General features: G+C 45.1%; 1 protein-coding gene across 3 annotated transcripts; it reads right to left on the minus strand.

Annotated features, from left to right (window-relative positions):
* Positions 1-8,868: 8,868 nt before the first annotated feature.
* Positions 8,869-12,943, minus strand: LOC123407041 (protein NTM1-like 9). 3 transcript variants are annotated; one of them, XM_045100076.1, is made up of 7 exons: positions 12,564-12,943; positions 11,713-11,999; positions 11,077-11,406; positions 10,729-10,968; positions 9,849-10,652; positions 9,509-9,599; positions 8,869-9,395 (listed from the first exon to the last, which is right to left on the minus strand). In XM_045100076.1, the coding sequence occupies exons 1-7, from the start codon at positions 12,730-12,732 to the stop codon at positions 9,205-9,207; spliced, it is 2,112 nt and encodes a 703-aa protein (XP_044956011.1). In that variant the 5' UTR covers positions 12,733-12,943; the 3' UTR covers positions 8,869-9,204. The 3 variants fall into 3 exon arrangements, with proteins under 3 accessions (XP_044956011.1, XP_044956012.1, XP_044956010.1); XM_045100077.1 differs by having other exon boundaries at positions 9,849-10,646; positions 10,729-10,971; XM_045100075.1 differs by having other exon boundaries at positions 10,729-10,971.
* Between the last annotated feature and the right edge of the window lie 1,626 nt (positions 12,944-14,569).

Raw genomic sequence — 14,569 nt, forward strand, 5'->3', positions numbered from 1 at the left:
TCAAGGCCCATGAAGAGGAAGACTCGCCGGGTAGTTTCCTTGCTTGGGAGACACGACGGTTTAGAGATATGTCAGGTCACGGTTTATGATGTGACCTGGACTCTTGTAAACCTAGGGCCTCGACTAGTATATAAAGGCGAGTCTCTAGGGTAGAAAGATTAAGTTACAATCCATCGAGAGCTAGGTCAGGCGAGTTACGTACCCGTGTAATCGATTCCACCATCAATATACACAAAGCAGGACGTAGGCTTTTACCTCCATCGGAGGGGCCGAACCTGGGTAAACCCGAGTCTTGCTTCCGCTTGACCCCTTTGAGTCGCCACCAAGGTGCGATGGCTCCATCTCTAAGTCCTTTCACGAGGACATCTGTCGTGAAAAAACCACGACAAATATACTCCATGCATGGCTCGTCATACTCCATCTTGTCTTGAACTACACCGGACCTCAAGTGAAGCTGATCAAAAACACTTCCTTCATCTGCCATGAAGCGTCCATGATGTAATTGATCGTATGATGGATGGATAAGAGAAGCCATCCTGCAAAAATACATGTGCAAATATCCACATTACTACAAAAACAAATGCAAAAAACGTATATACATGTGCAAAAATTCTACACTAATTATTCCATACACCATATATGTGCATATAATTTTCCACAATATCATACACCGTGCATTTGCAAATATCCACCATCCATGCAACAAATTTCTACACTAATTCTTTCATACATCATATATTTGCAAATATCCATCCATCCTCCTTCCTAATTTTACACTAATTCTTCCATGCACCATATATGTGTATACATATCCTAACCAAATTCATAACACTCATATCCTAAATCCCTAGCACTATCACACCAAAATCCAATGATAATATCAAGAAAAGAATGATCTAGGGTTTCATTCATATCAATCAAATGCGGAGTTTCAAACAATAAAAAAAGGTGGACCATCTCGAGGAAGTCAAGATCATCATCATCTAGCTCAAGTGGACTAGGTGCAAGGTATAGGTTTGCCCTTAATAGGTTTTTCTATTTTAGGATAGATTGTCGTACTGACAAGGGGGGCTCCCAAGTGAGTAGCTTGATCATATCATTCGTTGAGAGCTCAAACCATTTGCATCATGCATCATATTTCTTGGTTCTTGTTTGGTGTTTCTCTTTGTGAGTATTAGAGCTTATGGTCATCTTTATGACAAGCTCGAGTTCATCGAAAACGGAGTTCATGTGCATATTCTATGATGTTTTCGATGTTAGAGTTTTTGTCGGTTCTTCATTCATAGAGATTTCACATATCTATATCATTGGCATTTTCATTATTGCATGGTCTTACGATTTCCAACAAGCTTGAGTTTGCTCAATTCGGAGGTCGTATGCGAAAGTTATGACAGTTGTGGGCAGGTTTTCTCTCTCAAGCGGTAGTACTGCTCCGGCGCTACTGCCGCCCTCACCTGTCGGCCTATCTTCCGCTTTTTTTTTTCTTCTGGCATCTGGAGGGGTTTTTTATTTTTCGAGTTGAAGTATTGCTGTGAGGGAGCGATAGTACCGCTCTAGTGGTACTGTCGCCCTCCCCTGCCGCTCACACTTTCACTTAAATATTTTTTCTGGCTTCTTCGGTCACTTTGTCCATGTTGGGCGGAAGTACCGCTCTCTGCTCGGCGGTAACACCGCTGCAAGCGGAAGTACCGCTCCCCTGCACGGTACTACCGCTTGTGTTCGATTTGGGGAGGCCTATAAAAGGTGGTCTTCTTCCTCATTGATTTTCTATCCTTGAGCTCGTGTTCTTCCCCAGTGTTGACCTTCTTAGAGCTTGCTAACTCTCAATCCCTCCAATGATTCTTGCTAGTTCTTGAGGGAGAAGAAAGAGAAGATCTAGATCCACATTTTCACCAATCACTTTCTCCTCTGTGTGAGGGGGACGCCTTGGATCTTGATTTTGGAGTTCTTTGTGAGCTCCTTGTTCTTCCTCTCATATTCCATCATAGATTTTGTTGTTGTGGAGGGATTTGAGTGTGAGGGACTTGACAACTCGTGTGTTCTTGTCATTGCCTTAGTTGCATCGGTTTGAGTTCTCCACAGTGATACGTGGAAGTGAAAGGTTGAAAAGCTTATTACCCTTGGGTGCTTGGCACCCTAGAGATTGTTCTTCATCGATGCTTTGGCGTCCTAGAAGCTTAGTGGTGCCTCAGAGCTCAATCATTGTGGTGGAAAGCTCCGGGCAAGCGTCGGGGTCTCCAATTAGGTTGTGGAGATTGCACCAAACATTTGAGGTCATCTCTGAGCCACAGTCCATTATGGTGAAGCTTCGTGGTGTTGTTGGGAGCCTTCAATTAAGTTGTGGAGATTGCCCCAACCTTGTTTGTACGAGTTTGGTGACCATCCTCAAGGGTCCCTTAGTGGAAACATGGCATCTTGCATTGTGCGAGGGCGTGAACTTAGTGGAAACACGGTCAAGGTGGCCTTAGTGGCATCTTGGGGAGCATTGTACCTCCATACTGCTTCAAACGGAGATTAGCATCCGCAAGGGTGTGAACTTCGGGATACATCGTCGTCTCTGTGTGCCTCGGTTATCTCTTACCTGAGTCTTTTACTTATGCACCTTACTTTGTGATGGTTATATTGTTTCTTGTTATATATCTTGCTATCGCTTAGTTATTTATCTTGCTTAGCATAAGTTGTTGGTGCACATAGATGACCCTAGTTGTTTTAGGTTTTGTGCTTGACAAATTAAACGTTAGTTTTATCCGCATTTGTTAAAGTCTAAACCGTGATTATTTTAAAGCGCCTATCCAACCCCCCCCCCCCTAGGCAACATCCACATCGTTTCAGTGTGCATATATACGAAGTATGTATATATACATCCTTATGTAGTCCGTAGTGAGATCTCTTACAAGATTTATATTTAAGAAGGGATGAAGGATGAAGTACCGTTAGCATGATGCCCTGCATGCGGGCGTCGTGGAAGGAGGACCATTTTGTGAAATATTTTGAAGAGGGTTTATTTTGTGCTGCACTTTGGCCAAAGGGCCAGTTTTGTCGTTTTTCGCTCATGCCGAGTCTGTAGGGGGACTTTTTCACTATTCTGGCCTTAATCTGAAACTATAGCACAAAATGAACTCTGTACGAAACTATTTCACGATCTGGCCCTTTTAGAAACGTCACAACCCGTGGCGTTGCTGCTGCACATAGAAACGCCGGTCTACCATGACGTTTCTGCTCCACATTCACACGCCTAACTAGCTCGCGTTGCAGCTCACGTAGAAACGCCAATGGGTCTGGCGTTACTACCCACGCGACAAACGGCATGAACCATGGCGTTGCTGGGCAGCGATGCGTGCTGCCTGCTGCACCTGCATGCAGCTTGGGTCAACGCATGCCTGTTACACCTGCATGCGGCCTGCACCACTGGCACGCCGTGTCGTGTGTGTGTGGCTTTGTTAGTGACCCGGTGCCCTATGCAACATTGCTTGCTAGTTGATACTACCACCTTCCAACTGTTACAGGTATCTCTAATACTCCCTCTGTCATGGTTTAGAAGACACGTTTGAAAAATCTCTGGGACCAAGGTAGTCATCGATTAGTTGTAAGATGTAGCAGGTGTAAATGCTAATGCGCCTGATCAACTGAGAAAATATTATTACTAATGTGTGAGCAGCAAATTGGGAAGTCGCATGTATGAGTAGTACTAGTACTAATTAATAGGAGTAATTGCTATCGTGCCTTAAATCTTGTCTATTTTAGAAACGCACGCAAGTTTAACTGTGCCTTCTAAACCGTGACGGAGGAAGTACTAGTTACAATACATGATTAGTTTCCAGCAGGCAAATAAAGGTGAGTATCTCCAGTAAGTAAATCTAGGAATGGGTTCATAACCAAACCATAACCAAACCATACCCATACACGTATGTATGAAAACCAAACCTGAACCATAACCAATTAATATCATTTTCAGCCCAACCAAACTAAACCCAATATTTTCCTCACCCAAACCAGTTTAAACCCAATACATAACTATGGGTTTAAACCCAATACAAAACCATATTAAACTTTGGTTTAACAGTGACATGCCAAACAATATTTTGAATAATAATATTTAAAATGATCAATCTGGCAATGAACAAACTATCCGGTAGAGTATATTACACTGCTGCAGTAATACACTGCCTCGTACCTCATATCCCCTTAGCACTCAGTCTCTTTGAGTTAAATGAACAATAATATTTAAAAGTGCAGTAATACACTGCTGCTGCTGCTGTAATACACTGTTGGGGATGATTACAAGTGATTGGTGAGGTACGATGCTGCTGCCACACACCATTCATCCCTCCGTCCCTCCATAGAAAAACCACTGGTAGATAATACTGCAGACAAGCAGACAAGGAGGTAGTAGCAGGCATGACCATGCTTGGTTGTCAAATCCTGTGATAGACAGGAAGCGATTTGAGCAAAATTTATCAGGTACCCACAAATTTTTTACAACTACTACAAAAGTTTACAGAGATAACCTTGTTCCAGTGAGCTGCGTCCTTACTGTCCATCTACTGCAAATGAAACAAAATATTAATTTAAAGGCATATCAACACTTTTATACTACAAGTTTCATATATCACAAGTTACATCCACACATACTCACCTTTCTTTGGTATGAACAACCAATCTTTAGCACAAACAAGCGCTTCTAGCATATCAGGGGTCAAAGAGCTTCTGGAGTCGCCAAGTATCCTTTTACCACAGCTAAAGGCTGCTTCAGACGCCACAGTGCTCAAAGGAATTGCAAGAAAGTCACGAGCCATGGTAGCCAATATAGGAAACTTCTCGGCATGCCTCTTCCACCAAGCCAAGATATCAAAGTCAGCACCATCCTCCTCGGATGCTTCTTCCAAGTATGCGTCAAGCTCGGATTTGTGTACACGTGTCCTCCGATGGGACTTGTGTTGGGCAAACTCTTCTTCCAACTTTCTTTTCCCTACAATAGGAGATCCAATAGTGGTATTGCCTTGACTAGAAGGTGTCGAGTGTGCAGTGCTAGTCGCTACAAGTAGCTCATATTCTTTGAAATACTTTCTCACCCATTCTAAAGCAACCTCCACTTGTTTTGAAACCTCCTCCTCGTTGGTAGACAATTTGCAATAGAAGAAATCCAAGTAATCTTCTTTCCTCCTTGGATCCAGGAATGTAGCAATGACAAGTGCGTGGTTGAAGGCAATGTCCTTACTTTTTCTACGACGGTTAGGCTCTGCATTCTCCTTCTCCTCGGGATCCCAATATTTATCCAGCTTTGTTTGCATCGCTGCCGCCAATTCTTTCAGCACATCAGAGGTCTGCCAACCAGGATCTTTCAATGCATGGCGAATACAAAGCACAACTGGCAGAAACTTATGCGCAGTTGGCTTCCTGTGAGCTGAAACAATTAAGGTAAGCTCTTCAAAAGCTTTTAGAAAGTCACAAATAGCTTCTGCCCTCTTCCATTCTTGCTCACTTGGAGATTCTATCATCTTTCGATTGGCGTAACTGGTGAGGACAGATTTGTATCTCAATGCTTCTACAAGCATTTTCCAAGTTGAGTTCCATCTGGTTGGTGTATCAACAGAGATACCTTTCTTTGAAGGCAGGCCCATCCCAATTGCAATTGTATTGAATTCTTGAAGCCTTGAAGAAGAAGAGTCAATATATTTCAGCAGCTCACGTATCTTGTCAATGGCTCCATGGATTATTTTCATTCCATCCTGAACCAAGATATTAAGAATGTGTGCACAACACCTGACATGCAAATGTTGACCTTCAAGGAGCAGCTCATGCTTGTGATACTTTATTAACTCGTCACATGCATTAGTGTTATTACTCGCATTATCTAGTGTCAAAGTGAATAGCTTGCCCCTTATGCCCCATTCTGTTAAGCAACCAACAATTTCTTCTTCTATTGCATAGCCTGTGTGGGGATACTTCACGTCTGTGAAACTTATGATCTTCTTCTTGTAGTTGAATTCTGCATCGATATAATGGGCGGTGATGGACATGTAGCCCAAATTTTGTGATGATGTCCACATGTCAGATGTTAAGCAAATGCGGGAGTCCAAATTTTGGAGCTCAACTTCGATATCTTTCTTCATTCCCTTATACATCTTCAGTGCATCATCACGAATCGTGTGACGACCCTTGATTTGAAATGCTGACTACAATGAGTCAATCCATGGCTGAAGGTGTGGATCTTCAAACTTAAGAAAGAGGATCTCAGCATGGATGCAAAACTTGACCATTAGTTCACGACTAACTTTTTCATCAAACACTAACAGGCCTTCGGATGGCTTTTTTTTCATTGTCAATAGGAACCTCTTCCTGCAAGCATCCTCAATTGATCGGCAAGCCTCTGCAATATGGGTTCTCAAACTACTTGTCCCAAACTTGGTGTGAAATTGCCCTCGACAGTATTTGCGCACGGCCTTGGGGTCTCCTTCTACGACAACCAGTTCTTGTTCATAGTGCTCCCATACTTTGGACCTTCTAGCATGTGGTACTTCGCTCGTATCCTCATCCATGGAATCGGCAGTCTCAGAACCCTCTGAGGTAGACATTCCTCAAATTTTTAGAGCACACTGCATGGGAAAAAACCAAACCATTTAAACATATAGAATCAAATTTAAACCAGCAGAGTATATTAGACAAAGAAACAACATATGCATCAGTCTCCGTTATCTCCATCATCAAACAGGAGTGTATGCATGAACCAAAGTAGCACGTCAAATACAGAACATGAACTATCCCAGCTTGCAAATCTTATCATGGATATTTTAGCTTGGAATTACTACTGAACATTAACTATGGCACAGATGTGTCACCACAGCAGCATGGCATTTCATGTACTTGTCCACAAAGACATTTGCTAAGTTAAGGACTGCACACATTTACAGATGATCAAGGTCTGACAGACCAAAACAAGAGGACACAGATCAAAGCGACACCATTTATATTTCATCCAGACCAAAACAAGAGGATACAGATGAGTATGTTCACACGGCGTACAATGGATTCTCAAACAGCCACGAGAAATCAACACATTCAGAGAAGACCCAGTAAGTAACCAACCAAGATGCCATTTTTGTACACAGTAAAGAATTCAGCACGAGTTCCATGGAAATTATACCACCAGGTAATAGCAAAGAATTCAACACCAGTTCCTAAACAGAAAAGTAGGCAGCACATCACGGCAATAAGAATTGATACTGATTGCCAGTATTTTTCACCAGCACCAGTTCCATGGAGCACCAGTTCCAGTTCCATGGAGCACCAGTTCCAGTTCCAGTTCCAGTATTTTTCACCAGCACATCACGGCAATAAGAATTGATACTGATTGCCAGAAAAGTAGGCAGCACCAGTTCCATGGAGCACCGACAATCAGTACTTTTCACCTAGATTGCAAGAGACGTTTTGAGAATTGATACTGACTTCTTCATCAGATTCCCCACGAAACCAAACAAGCAGTATTTTTCACCTAAATCGCAGAAGGAAGCAATCACGGGAGGGGAGGGGAGGGGAGGTGAGGGAGGCTTACCAAGTGATGGTCCGGGAAGGGGGCAACCGCTACTGCCCGCGCCACGCGATCTTTGGAGGCTCAGGCGCCGCGGTCGGGGAGAGGGCGGCCGACGGGGAGGAGGCTGCGTGCGGCGACGGCTAACGGCGGGGAGGAGGCCTGCGTGCGGCGGACGGCGGGGAGGAGACCTGCGTGTAGCGGCCGGTGAGGAGGAGGTGGTGCGGCCGTGCGGGCGTGTTGCAGCCGGCGGGGAGGAGCGACTCGTGCGTGCGGCGGCTGAGTCGGGACTCGGGAGGGAGGACCGGAGGAGAAGGTGGCCGAACCAATGCAATAACCGGGTTCTACCCACAGTTCAAGCCCAAAATACATAAAACGGTTTAGGCCCATAACCAGCCATATCCAAATTACTTTTTCTGTAAACCCAAACCAAACCAAACTTAAAAAGCCTCAACCCAATTAAACCTAAGCCAATCAAGGCCCAATATAAAAACCAAACCATTTTAACCAGTTTTTTTAAAACCATTCTCAGATTTACCAGTAAGACACGGACACAAGTGCTCAAACGATTTCTTGAGTACTACTAGTAGTTACAATGGTCACAACTCACAAGGCCATTTTTAATATAAAGCAGAGTATTTGCACTAGCTTATGCTTGGCTATTCAATTTGATGGATTCAGATCCTGTGACATTGGGAGGGAAGTCAGGGAAGCTACAGTACCCTGGCATCCCTTCTCTAAATTTCCTTAAACCATGATCTAATGCATGGATATGTGAACGGTGATCGTTATAGGAATTCGTGATCAAAATTCGATCTACAGTGATTCACGGCCAGCGCTAGCCCCCCTGACATCCCTTCTTCGTTGGCCGGCCATTTAGGAGTAGTAACCATCTTAACAACAGCGAAATGCTTTGGATGATATCTAGTACTCCATTGGCCGGCCATGTGTAGACCGCATGCAGGTGCATGTGCAGGCATGCGTTGACCCAGGCGAAACAAAAACACCACAGTAGAGTGGCGTTGTTACTTGCAGCAGCAAACGCCACAGGTTCTAACATTTTTAAAAGGGTCACATCGTGAAATAGTTTCATACAAAGTTTAGTTTATGCTATAGTTTCAGATTAAAGTCTGAAAAAGTCCACATCTCTTCTTTTTCTCGCTGCGGCGGCGGCAGGGCGGCAATTACTTTACCTCGGTTTTCTTTTTTACCAGATGTGTGCTGGTGCTGACTGCTGAGAGCTCAGGTAGTATTTCACCCCGCTTAAAATTGGGAGATGAATCACTAAAAATGAAGCAACTGCATCACTAAAAATGAAGCGACTGCAAAGTTCCACAAAATGGGAAAAAGGATCTGCAACAGATCTAATTAGGTTCAGACCTTACAACATCACAACAACACGCATAATGGATGACTACAACCTGGTTGCCAACACCTGCGGTGACAGAAAAACGAAAACTAGCATGTACCAAGTCACAGGCATCTACAGCAACACTTGCTCCTTGCTTCATCCCGCTTCTCATTTGCTACCTCACTTACACTTCCCCGCCGAAAGGGGAACAAACACTTCTCTGTCTTACAACCGTCTAAACGCGGGCAGTAAGACACAGTATGTACAATGCTCACAGCCGATGTGGGGAAAATGTGACACATTAAATCCCATTTTAAGAGAGCTATTATGCCCATCCGTAGACCCCAACGCTAACAAGAACGAGAAGAGCCACCGACAGAACTGGCAAGATCATGCGTGCTGCGAAGCCTCCCCTCTTCCTTGGTGCTCTCACATGTGACTGGGGACCACACTCCTGCTTGTTCTCCTTGTCGCTTTTCTCTGCTGTCTTCCGCAGCCTCGTAAGAGAATTAGCTTCTGGATCAAGCATTGCAGCATCAGCATGTCAGTAATATGTTGAATAGGCTTATCAAAGCAGAAGCAACAATAACAAGATAACAAGATGTATAATAGCTCAGCAGACTAGTTACCATGATCAGGCATGTACATATGCTCATCAGCATGACTGTTGCCAGCAAAACCAACATCATCAAGGAAGTTTGTATCCACATGCTCGTCAATCTGGAAGGCAAATACCAAAACATTATAGTATTACTTCAACGACATAGATTACAAACTTTAGATCATTGCCAGGCATCATTGTCATGCAGGAATTCATTGACAGGCCGAATAAAGAGGGCCCAGGAACAGGTCATAAACAAAGACAACTTCCACGCATTCTACAATGAAACTAACCGTAGGACCTCCAATATTTATCTTTTACCACAAAAGTTCAGTTGAAAAATTAGTTCAAGCGTAAGAAGCCCTCACCTCAGCTTCCAGCCCTTCGTTTTCACTTCCATGTTCTATAATGCAACTTGACAAACCATCAACACTGGAACATGATCCTGCGTCAAGGTTCGATTGTAGCCGCAACCTTCGCACTGCAGTCCCCTGTTCGGTGGTAAATGAGTTATCTGTGCTTGAACTTGGAGCAGTGCGTCGGCTCACAATATTAATCCCTGTTGCCTCAGCATCAGCTTCATCGGAAGGCGCATTTGAACTTGGAGCAGAGCGCCGGCCCATAATAGTAATCCCCGTTGATTCAGCATCATCGCGGTCGGAAGGCACACTTTTAGTTAGAGCACGGCGCCGGCTCATAATAGTAACCCCGGTTGACTCAGACTCATCTACATCTGCAGATGATTCAACAGATTCACTCCTATATTTCGAAGTTACAATATCTGATTCTTCATCTTCATGTTCATCTCTGGTCATGCTCTCTCTACTCTCAACATTGACATCAGACAATGAATCTAGTAGCCGAAGCCTCCTGCGTGCAATGCCCTGTTGAGAAAATATATAGTTCGGATGCACAGTAGACTGTAACTGCTGATGCATGGGATTAAATCCAAATCCGTTGCTCCATACATCATTCTGCCAACTTGAATCGTCCATGCTATTGAACAAATCTTGCAAGGACTCGTCGCCGGAGTCCATGGAAAGTACATCAGGATTAGTGCCATAAGGAAGCAATGGTGCATTCTCATATAATCCACTTGGTTGTGGATTTGTGTCATCTGACAGAAAATTACCAAACCAGTTTGGATCATCATATAGCAAATCACCCTGAGCCTACAGAGAACAAACATATATAAGAAGGCAGACAATAATCGTAACATATACAGCAGATGCAAAAAATAAATATTACCTGCATAATCCCATTGTCTGAATCGTACTGAACTTTACATGCAGTTGACGAAAGCTCGTCTGGATCAGCAATTGTTTCATTCAAGAAATCTTCCACCGAATTATGAGTTAAATGAAGTAGAAGATTGTCCAAATGGTCATCCGGTAACATGGGGGCAGAAACGGTGGCAAACTCATGAGAACCGAGATTTTTCGTCTGTGAATCAATTAGGTGAGCCAGAGAGCCAACTGACAGATCGGCCTGCTATTATACATCATAAATCATTATGAGGACTTCAGGACCTGAACTCACTTTGAGAGACTGTACAGTTAAATATTGCATGATATAGAGGTACACAGTTCTGCTCACCTTGGGACTTTCATCGACACCACGATGAAAAGGCATGCCTACATCGTTTGCTTCATCTGTCCCGGGATTGCCATTTCGGTCTGCAAGCCACCTTGTAACCGGGGCGCCCAGAGTTTCAATTGTACATGGCAACTCAATTGGACATCCATGCAGACCAGATTCAGGAGATTCCTTATTTATGAGTGTGATAGCTTCCTCGTTTGCTTCCATATTGTCAGGAGTAGAACGAGATGGAGTGGGAGAGTAGCCACTTCTATCCATTTCCTCCGGAATGGAGCGCTCAGTTTTCTCCACTTGCTTTTGAAATAGGCGGTACAGAACATAGCCACCCTGAAAGTACACAAATATCAAAGCAGAAGTATCAGACAATTGAGGTAGTAGAAACTATTTCCAATACAGGGGCAAAAAGAAAATGTTTATTCATTTTTGACTACTAAAGCGTGCAGACAATCGGATCTGTACTGTGTTGATTATGTTATTACTTCATTTTATAGGCTAAAATCAAACTGGTAGGTTTCCCAGGATGTTCGTCGATGAGCCTGTTATATCTAAGAACATACTTAGGACCGAACTGTGAACAGAATCTAACAGCACCGCCACAAAAAAACAGAAAAAGAAACAGATAGAGGCCCAGACCTGCTCGCCAGACTCAAACTCTGGCTCGGTGGTGCGGTACTCGTGCATAATCCAACCAGTGCGCTCCCCTTTTGGAGCACGTCCTCGGTGGAACACAAGGGTCTTCTTCATGCCAATCATATGCTGCTTTTTCTTCTCGCCCTTGGACTTGATGACCCTGTCCTTCCCGGTAGCCTTCCAGTACCCGGCCTCCGTCGCCCTGTTTGACCTGCTTCCATTGGGATATTTGCGGTCCTTGGGTGCAAAGAAGAACCACTCTGGATCCTCCGAGCGGATCAAAGCTTTATCTGCAAGCACCACAATACCCGCGTCAGAAGAAATGGAATCTTGATCCAAAGGTATGACATTCAAATTACTAAATAGCACCATGCCCAATAGTTCCAGCAGCATCGCACCAAATCGCATCTCGGAAAGAGGGTATACTAGAGAAATATAGCAGACATCAAGGGAATCGTATCAAATATCAGCACCCCGAAGACCTTTTTTACTGAATTTTGCAGCCTCCAAACAGCACGATGCAAACCGCGAGAATCAACCAGTGAATCCAACGAGCTAAAAAAAATGTTTGTTGTCCTAGGGATCAGAATCCCGCAAACCGAACGCACCGACGGAGAAACGCAACAACAGACTTGCTGGAGTGGTTATATGAACAGCAACGCGTTCAAAATGGGGGGAAATCAAACTCAAGAACCCAAATTAGGCACGATTCGCAGCGACCAAAATCAGAAACCGCAAAACAAAAGACCCAAAAATAGCCAGTAGCCCCCGAGTCCAACCCCATACGAGACGATCATCCAAGCTCCCAAGACCAAAACATCCCCACACACAAGAGGCGGCAGGAGAAGCAGTACCTGGGAGGTCCCACGGCTCGCACTTGCAGACGTCGATCTCCGGGATCACCTCGACCTCGTTCTTGATCTGCCCCGTGATCTTCCCCTTGAGGTAGTGCCTGACGAGCTCCTCGTCGGTGGGGTGGAACCGGAAACCGAGCGGTAGCGCCTTGAGCTCCATCACCGTCATCCTCCTCCACTGTCCCAAGCTCTCATCCAACGACTACAAGACCCAACCCGGTAGGAGATTCGGAGCCCAGGGGATATACTTAGCAGCGAAGGAAGCGGAGGGGAGTGGATTTTGCCTAGGGTTTGGTCGGATTTGGGGATTTTTAGGGGGAGGACGCGGGGAGGAGACGTGTGGGAGAAGAAAGCGAGTGCCGCGTGACTTCCTTTACCGTGTCCGGAATTTGCTCTGTATATACCCCCTCGTCCGAGTTTACCCTGTTGATGACCATCGTATTACGGTTCGGCCACTGCCGCCGGACCACGCCGCCCACTGTCGAGTGATCCTCGAAATTAAAGCAAAGAGAAAGCGATGGCAACCGCAAAGCAAAGCCCCAAAAAAACACGTACAAAGCTATCTATATATATATCTCCCCTGATAATAAAGCCTGGCTTTTTTGCAAAAACACCCTCGCTTTTCCAATATTCAACCCGTTGTACGTTTTTAAGTTATAAAAAAAATGTTTCGTTTATATTTAATAACCCCCTCCCCGGCTTATCCATTGCCGTCCAGAGGAGGGGGCGCATATCACCCTCATCTGGATCCTCCGTCGTCCCGCTTCCTCCGCCATTGCCATCGTCTGTCGTCCCATCCCCCGTGCACCCCGACCGGCCTCGTCTTCGTGGCGCCCTTCTTCCCGCGCTGTCCGAGACCTTCGCGCGCGATTTGCCGCCGCCCGAGGCCCAGGGCGCGGCCCGATCGGAGGCGTCTAGGGCGCGGCCCGTTGACGCCGGATGTCGCTGTCGGTGATGCTCCTCCGAGAAGGGGCGAGCCAGTGGAGCCGGATGTCGCTGCCGGCGATGTTCCTCTACGAGGGCGCGGCCTGATGTCGCCGGATGTGGCTGCTGGCGTTGTTCCTCGGCGAGGGCGGGGCCCTATGGCACCGGATGTCGCTGCCGGCGATGCTCCTGGGCTAGGGTGTGGTTGTGCTAGGGCGCGGTGCAGCAGCGTTGGCGATTTGGATCGGAGCCGTGGCGATCTGGATCAGAGTTGTGGCGACGGCTGACCAAGGGCACAACTGGCTAATCGCTACATCAGTATGTGCGTGGCTATCTAAGCCATGGCTTCGGTGTGGCTCATGTCCCATGTGCTGCCCTTTCCTCTATTTTGGTCTATGGAGACGAGATGCAACAGCAGCCTGATCCTTCATCAGCCCTTGAGTGGCATCTAATTTGTCCTTTGCTTGATCAATGTAAACGTAAACAGAGAGATGGGATGACCCAATGGCTAATCAGCTGAGATATTGATTTGATTGATTGAAAGATAGCATGAAGTGAGTGCACAGAAAGAAAGAAAGCTCGCCGGTCACGACGGGAGGCGCCGGCACGCCGGCAACAACCTGAAAGTGATTAGGGCAAGGCGTAAGTTAGGAACTAAATAAAACTAGCGTTATGTATTTTGCTTCTCCTTACCGATAGAGGCATGATTAGCTATTTCCATTTCGTTTTCTTCATACAATGATAAAACTTTCAAGCAATACTTGCGTACAATGTACATACATAATCTTTTAGTACTACTCCCTCCGTTTTAAAATAAGTGTCTTAACCTTAGTATAACTTTATATTAAAGCTAATACAAAGTTAAGACAATTATTTTGGGACGAAGGGAGTATTTTATTACATGTTCATATCTAAGAAAACATGTTCGGACTTCACTAAATCAAGCAAATTAGCACAATACGGATATCAGCAAGAATGCGGAAATATGTTTGACTTGAATTAAACTGATGCATCTTATATTCTAAAATGTCTACATGTGTTTACATAAAACCGTGGTTGAAGATGAAAGGCACCAAGGATGC

This window comes from Hordeum vulgare, chromosome 7H, assembly GCF_904849725.1.
Source record: "Hordeum vulgare subsp. vulgare chromosome 7H, MorexV3_pseudomolecules_assembly, whole genome shotgun sequence".
In the NCBI taxonomy this organism is placed as follows: domain Eukaryota; kingdom Viridiplantae; phylum Streptophyta; class Magnoliopsida; order Poales; family Poaceae; genus Hordeum; species Hordeum vulgare.